Source organism: Ciona intestinalis, chromosome 2 (genome assembly GCF_000224145.3).
Source record: "Ciona intestinalis chromosome 2, KH, whole genome shotgun sequence".
Lineage (NCBI taxonomy): Eukaryota > Metazoa > Chordata > Ascidiacea > Phlebobranchia > Cionidae > Ciona > Ciona intestinalis.
The window spans coordinates 3,466,284-3,474,442 of record NC_020167.2 but is presented as its reverse complement, the minus strand read 5'-3'; the positions used below and the strand labels follow the sequence as shown (position 1 = coordinate 3,474,442).

General features: G+C 40.7%; 1 protein-coding gene across 1 annotated transcript in view; it reads right to left on the bottom strand.

The window, feature by feature from the left end:
- Positions 1–5,788: 5,788 nt before the first annotated feature.
- The window catches only part of LOC100175050 (protocadherin-16-like), a 7,500-nt gene continuing 5,129 nt past the window's right edge, over positions 5,789–8,159 (bottom strand). The window contains exon 8 of the mRNA XM_026840522.1: positions 5,789–6,598. Coding sequence (XP_026696323.1) covers positions 6,572–6,598 — 27 coding nt within the window. The 3' untranslated portion in view covers positions 5,789–6,571. The remainder of the gene's footprint in view (positions 6,599–8,159) is intronic.

Here is an 8,159-nt window from a genome sequence, read left to right as displayed (position 1 = left end):
AAGACAATGTATAGAAATAGACGGCTCGAACCAAAGTTTAAACTGAATAAGCAGCATCGTGAGCTCTGCGCAATATCTTGGTATAACTTCGGGTGACTAATTATGTAATTAAAAGATTGCAACGCCTTCTAATTTCTTTGTAAGTCTAATTTCTTTGTTGTCGGATACGAGACGTGGACCATATAAACAAATTAAAGTATTTTAAACGACATATGCACGCTGTCATGGTCGTGTACAAATACCCGAATCTCTTTTTTGGATTATAATTCGTTGACGGATTTCTGGGGTGTGTATATTTCTGTCTTTGATGATTCTATTATATGAACCGCATTTTTGTTTTAAGTTTTAGAAAGAAATTGAATTAAATGCTCTTCGATCGGGTTTAGATTGTGGGGCAAGATGGAACATGCTTTTATTCCCTTTTCTTACACCACTTGGAAAATTAATCGGGCAATAATTACAGAAATGTAGAACTGTAGCTCCGCCACTCTAAAAGAGCATTTTTAATTTCTAAACACCTCCTACAGAAAGAAACCATGTTTTTTTTTAGGTTGTAACGGTATCCCATATCACCCCACAGTATTATATTTTCCCATTAGAACAATAATGACTGCTTTGGAAATTGTATATTACTCCATATATTTCGCAAGCCACACCGGCGGACCAAAAAATGTTTACAAAATTCAGCTTGTCGTTTTCGCCAAGTCATTTTCCGGTAAGACGGTTAAGATTAACCTCGAGCTTAATGTTACAGTTTAAGCCGCTTTTAGTGGTTACGGAACGGTAATAACCTACTATAAATGGTAGTCGAATACTCTGTCTAGTAAAATAGACAAATGAAAAATTACACTACTGTGCCGTGAACGTTAGTTATGCGCACAATAAACTGTTGCTGAAACTCGATTGCGCATTAGGCCAACACAGTTTCTGGACGTTGATTTTAAAGTTGGGCAAAACACAACGCAAATGTGATTCATGTATCACTATAAATACCAACCGTGGCGAGTCAGTGAACGACGGTGTTGGCGAAACAGTAAAAGTGAAACGAGGTAGCGAAAGTATGCGGGCCGTGGATATTTCCAATACAAAATCCTGGCTTAAATTACACGGCGAGTACGAAGACAACGGAAGCTGCCGTAGATCAATAGCTGAGTTAAATTCTTTTCCAAAACGTTGTTTGATCCTATTGAGCTATGGGATTTGTTTAACGAGTGGTAACGCGACGATTCAACGTGTTATGAATCGTTGTTTGGCAATTGATTCGTTTTTCCCAATCGGATTACATTTTATAAAAGGTTCCCTTTCAATTGGTGGGGTGCGCCGCTAATTAAATGTCAGCCATGTATGTTAAGTTCTTTGTGGAAGAACCACGTTGCTATGTAAATGGTCAATATATCGACACAAGTGTGTACACATTTGTTTAACAGGGTTGAGACGCAATTCATTGAACCAGAAGAAGTTTTGTGGCGAAGGAAAACATTGTACATTTAGCATAAAGCTGTTTTTTGTTTCTTGGGAACGTTGTACATGTTATTGGGGAATTCATATATCATAACTTTTACGGGAGAGCTTGGGAAACAATATATACCTCTAACCAAGCTTGGGAAACAATGTATACCTCTAACCAAGACGTACCGATAATGTTTAACCTTGCGTTATTTTTTGTCTTTTTTAAAGAAGACGTACCGATAATGTGAGATTTAAATAAAAATAACTGGCAGGGCCAATAAAATGTAAAGCAGGCTCGCCTAGAGTCAGTGTTGTGTGACGCTTGGGCGGAAAATGCTTTTTCGAGGACTCTCCAATCGCAGTGTAGGACCCCCGTGAGTGGGAATTGTTTTCGAGCGCAAGTAAAGGCCCAGCGGAGACGGTTATGAGCTACCGCGGTATGGGCTTTTTAAACTGAGCGCTGGAGATCGGTCTTCAGCAGTAAGAAGGGTGTTTGTTCAAAGGCAGCCTATCGTAACTTAGTCATAACGCGAGCGGCACTTGAGGGCCGTTGACCGAAACAATAAAAATCATCTTTTTTTCGGGGAGGCCGGTGATGGAAAAGAGCAAAAACACTGTAGGCGTATTTTCAAAGAAATATGAACAATTCGAAATCCCTGAAAAGTTTTTGTGGAAAGTGCGGGCGAGTCGCTGCATGGCTTCTGTATTACACGGTCAACAGTTCGACGCTAAGTGGAACCCGTGTCGGTAATTATAAAGGGATGTCCGATCATGCGTGATTAAAATGGTATTTACATTGGTTTAGACGGGTGAAGTTGCGGCCACGGAAAAGCAAAATGTTTCGGTTTACACGCGAAGTCACGAAACGTCCATGTGAAACGACTTGTTACTATGTTGCTAATTTGTGGCGACCGAGGGCCTAGAACGACCGCGGCTGAGTGTTTGAGAATGGTTTTAGCCGTCGCCGGTTCTCCAATTGGATGGAAACGCACATAAACAGATGTCTAATCCCTCTGCTACAATATCGAGTCGTGTACTTTTCATAATACGTCATCCCGCCATCGGGTACTTGAAGATCATTGTGTGTATGACGTCAGCGAGCTAGATAGAATTCACGGGCGACGTAAATGTCGAAGCAAAGTGAAATTCCGTGTTTCGGATTAACGCACGGCGCCAAGCAATTGCGTCGAATTAGGAATCGCATTTACGAGCTATTTGCGTACATTGGCCGGGATGCCCACGCTCCAGGCCAAGATATAAACATTAACCACATGTAAAGCCACAACTCCCCATAGAGAACTTTGACGGAGAAACCATGACCTTATAATTTCATAGGTGCAGGAATGACTCGGTGCGAGAAAAACCGAAAGGTCGTTTATCTCAAGTAGCAGCAAAAATGTAGGCTGCAAATCGTTACATGTGGGAGGCTGTGATTTATCTAAACAAAACATGAACAATTTTAAGAGAAACATCTTCGCAACTTAACAGGTTATACATCACAATCAAACTATTTGCTATTTTAAGCCGCAATTTCAGGCGACATGCTACCCAGTACGAGAAATCGCCGCTTGTTTTACGATTGTCTCGCGCAAGTCGTTGAAAGTGACCGTGACATAATGGTAGACTGACAAAACGGCGAAAGGTAAGAAACCACCAGATGAAAGATGATACGAGATATCCAGCAATTTACACTACACGGGAATAGGCGGTTGTTGCCAGTAATTTGCACCAACGTAAAAGGTCTCCAACTTTACATCGTCATTATGGTCTTGGTGTCTTTGAATTTGTGCGGGCGGCAATTTTGCGGCACAAACGGGTCACTGGTAATTCGTAACGTACACCGTAACACAGATGCAATTCAAATCGCCCTTGAAGCGATCAGGGCAACGATTACCGTCGCTTTAGAAAATCGCCATTGACAAAATGACATAAAACGACGGGAATGAGATTTGGGTCGCGTCAGCATAAGGTCGAATCGATTCTCTCAAACAAATTCGTCAACATATCGTGAGATCAAAGGCAAAAAGGAATCCGCATTATTAGAATGATGGATAAAAGCTCGTAAGTGGAATTCCGTGGAAGTTTTCACTGCCTAATCCCGCGGCTTTGTGTGCCGCGAAAAACGACACGGAACTGGACATGCTTACGATCAAGTGCTTTGAAATACGAGAGTTCCGATCCAAAACCACTCACTACAAAAGTACACACACCTCCGATTTAGAAGCGGGCGAAATGGAAAACGCGTGTCTGGCATCGAACGATTTTCGGCTGTTACATTAATTCCGTGCTCTATAAGTGGAAGGGCTGTCGAATAATAGAAGGAGCTATGAAAACATTTTTCAATTATGAGTGGTTTATTGTTGTGATGTAATGGCAACGATACGCCACTGTGTATTTGACCGTCGCGCAAATACACCGAGAGAGGTGTGTATAGCAGCGAGGTTAAGTAAACTGAAAAAACTAACAACTGCGGATGCCTCATGAGTGAGGTACAGTAAATAACAAAAGTGTGCGTTCCATTGAATAAAGGGTACAGACCTCAAATCCTACTTTGGTCACCATATCTAACGCGATGTGTAACTAACACAATGATTTTTTTATTTTGAAACTTAAAAACTCACCAAACAGATGTGGTATCGCATCCTATGTGTGTCCAAATTATTCAATATAGTTTATATTTGACCAACAGGTTACATGTGATGGTATAAATCCTGAGCTTTTATTTCATTAAAATGTTTCACGGCAACCTTTTAGGATTTTAGTTAGTATACCGCGTTTAATTTTATTTGTCGTTTACCGAATTAAATACACTGAACGAAAACGGAGTAATTTAAAACAAATACTGTTCCAGTAATAAGTTATTTTAACTTTACTTATTGTGGTAAATAATTTTAAATAATCACACCACACTTACGTAAAACCGTATGTTGCACGGTCCGTATCTAACCATTGTGTGTTATAGGCTGATATGTTAGTTATATAAGACAAAAGTGGGCGGAAAATTTAAACGATTATGTTTGGCAAGCTTGCTTGTGATGCAGTTTAAAGATTAGAGTTCTGTGAAAGACTAATATCTTCGCTAATCTTGGTGTGTATAACTGCTCCTATACTTGTATAGAAAAATCTTAATTGCAAATTTTCTAACGTGGATGATATAAGAATAAAAATTGTTGTCAGCGTTCCAGAGAAATAATCAAATTGAATCGAGAAAAGGAAATTAACTTATCAAATCGCCATCGCCCATCGATCGTAGCTTTGTCGCTTTAAAGTCGATGAAGTCACCCCTGGATACTGAGCGGCAATATATAACGGCGAACCCCGCTATTGATCGAAGCATTTAAAAAGTTCTCAATCGAATGCCATTCACTTCATTAATCGCGCGGGATCGGAACGGCTTCGCGCAATTGATCACAGGATTAATGGAACAGTAGCATGGCGTTTCTCTGATTGGGGTCGCGTATTCGGCCCAATAGACAAGGTCCTGACCGAAATCCACAGGGACGGAATCGACCGGCGCGCCGCTACAACCGCAACGGTTGGCCAACCTCTTAAGAAAAGGGATTGACATTCGTATACAGAGCAATCGCGGACGTTTATTTACAGAACAGCGATTAATAAACACATCAGAGGAGTTGTTGATATGAAAGAGGCGGCTGCTGCAAACGTAGCTCCAAAACTGACAATTACAACATAAACAACTTGTAAAACAAAATTGTCACACGAGATCTGCATCGCGTGACAAGATGGCGTCAATTTTTATGTTGTGCTGCCGTCGTGGACGGATTTCGCCGTGACCCGCAGAAAGTAAAGTCGTAACTGTAAATGAACATGGGAAACCGAAAATATGAGTTTCCGAGATGCGAAATCCGATCCGTCGCCGCTGGAGTTCGTATAGACGCTGGCAATTCTCAGCGTAGAGATTTCTACGACTTAAACACGCGTAGGTTCGCAAGTGTACAGCGCTGGATGTATGTGTATATACGTGATACACGTCAAGGAAGAACAAAGAGGGTCATGCTGGGTCAAGTGCAACTGAAAACAGCGAGCAGGGGAGTCGACTTCGACTCTGAATTAAGACAGCGTGAAAAGCAACACTGGGTGTTGGGGAATGTGTTGCAGTAAATCTTACAACCTTTATACGTGGGGAAGTATATACCACACATTCCAATTCATCCACTTTCAACGAACATTAAGGCACTAGAGTTTAAAATATTCCTGAACAGTTTATATACCGTGTACATTGGGGTTAAAGCTTTAAAAGCCAAGCAGCTTGCCAGATTTAAAAAAAATCGTCACAATTCAGCCAATTCCTTATAGTAACCTCCAGTTTCTGTTACGCGTTTTAAATACACTGTATTGATCGAGTCGGGCTGACGCGGAGAATCGAATCGCCCCAGTTTGTTTACAATGCACGTCGATTAGTGACGTGTTAATCCCTAAACAATGTAATCCAGTTTGAGACATGTTTTTCAAACCCAATCCCCAAGCGAATGTTTTGGGATTTTTGGAAGCGCCAGCAGCCACACACGGAGAAAGATACCAGGAACCGACGGGTTAAATGTTGGGCAAAAATGGCTGATATACCCCACTGTGAGATAAAAAAAAACGCGGAAAAAATTTTACACCCTTTGCTTGGTGAAACTTTGTGGAACATAAAAAAAAAACATTTTATATTTCAAAGCCGTTCAAGCGAAATGGCTTAAATTATTTACCAAAGCGAGAGTTAAGCAACAGTGCTCTCACGGTTAGGATAATCCCTCAAGGTTACAACTACAAGGGGTTAGTTGGGTGGGGGGCGTCGGTGGTTGCACCTGTGGCATCGCATGTATTAGATGAAACTCATATTTCAAACCCACGGGAAGGGGCGAGTTATGGGGTATAGGAACCACAATTTACAACGTTGTCTATTGTGTGGCGTATTGAGAAGGGTTAAACCTTGGTTAAAATGTGAAATTTTTTACCACAGTGGCCACCGCCACATTGAACAGTATGAATAATTTTAAATGCGCTATACATGAAAAAAGCTTGCTTCAGGATAAATGATATAGATGTTTTAAATCAAAACTAAAATTAAACACGATCACGAGGGTACACGGCATCTATAAATACTTTCGTTGGTGATTTAGATCTGAATAACGGGATATCGGTTCTAAAAAGAATAAAAAACATTCTATTCGGTCCAATAACAGGTTCCATGGACAAAGGGTTATACGTGGTGACGAATCGTGAGCGGCCGGTGTCTTGTGTGTTCAACTATTTGCCAAAGCCTCGTTGTGGTTCTGTGCAAACAGCGCAGCCCGCTTTAAACTAACACGAATTACCCGGCTATAAATCATGCGGTCGCTGAATTAAAATGGGCGCTCCGACGAAACAGGCGACGTCTTGGTTTAATTGGAAACCCTTTGACGGCTCGTCAGATCGCAATGAACGTGGGGTCGGTTCAGGGAACAGTCGGCCAAAAACAACTGCGTATTTAAAGTTTGAGACATTTTGCTTTGTTTGGGGGTAGCGGTGAAATAAGAGACGACCGTCTGTCATGAAACTGTCCCCGCTATTATGAACAGTCACTCAAACAGCGTGGATCGCGAATACTGAGAGCGGCGAGGGAGATACCTTTAGACTATTTGTTTCACTTAATATTCTATTGATCAAATGGTTGACTTAAGCCATTTTAAAAAGGCTAACTTTATCTAGTTTGACAGTGAGAATGTACGGTTATAAAAATGCCAACTGTAGAACATGTAAATTTTGTATCTGAACTTACATAAAGGCCAAGTATACACATCATACGCGACAGAGTTATTTCGATTTATCCATGACCTTCAAACGAACAATAGCGTCTATAGTGAGTTCAACGCCATATGCGACCACACAGTACAAGTGCTTATTGAGAGCAGCACACCTGCGCTTGTCATAACTTTAACATTGATACACCATTTGCATTAAAAACAAACTCAGGATTCAATTTAAAATCCGCTTTGTCAACCGAAAACAATTTTAACATTTCCATACCGAAACGATGCGTCTCCAATTTAGGCGAACTTTTCATTGCTTATATTAATATATAGAGGTGGTTTCTTTAGTTTATCTCGCTAACGTCTTTGCTATAGCGCCTGGAGTATATCGCGGCTGGTATATAGGATGCTTATATGTGAATACTTTCTATCAGTAGCTAAAAACGTGCAAAATACACCGCTAAGGGTCACATTGCATTGCATGCTTCATTTAAAAAGTGGTAAAATGTAGAAATCGAGAAAAAAAACACCGAACTATTAAATAAGCGGGGTTTACAGGGGAAAAGGTTTAAGGTGAACCTAGGTTCGCCCAAGCCAAATAACATATAAGCTCATGCGCCCACATGAATCAGCGTAGTTTGGTATATAATGTATGGATGAAGAAATAACTATAGTATGATGATAACATGACCGACTACACAGGTGTACTGGCTTAAAACGAAGCTATGACGTGATATTGAAGTGCTACCTTCAACAAGGTATCAAAATATAAACGTTAATGCTATACACCCTTAGCAGACGGTAGGCCTACACGGTGTAAATTGTTGCAGTAATTGAGCTATATGGGTTAACTATATCTTACTTTAACAATATCTTGCTTTACCAGCGGGTCAGTTATTAACAAAGGGTCTAGAAACTACCTTTAAAAAGCAGCGTCCGACATCAAAGGCTTCCGATATTGATGCTGTGTAAGAA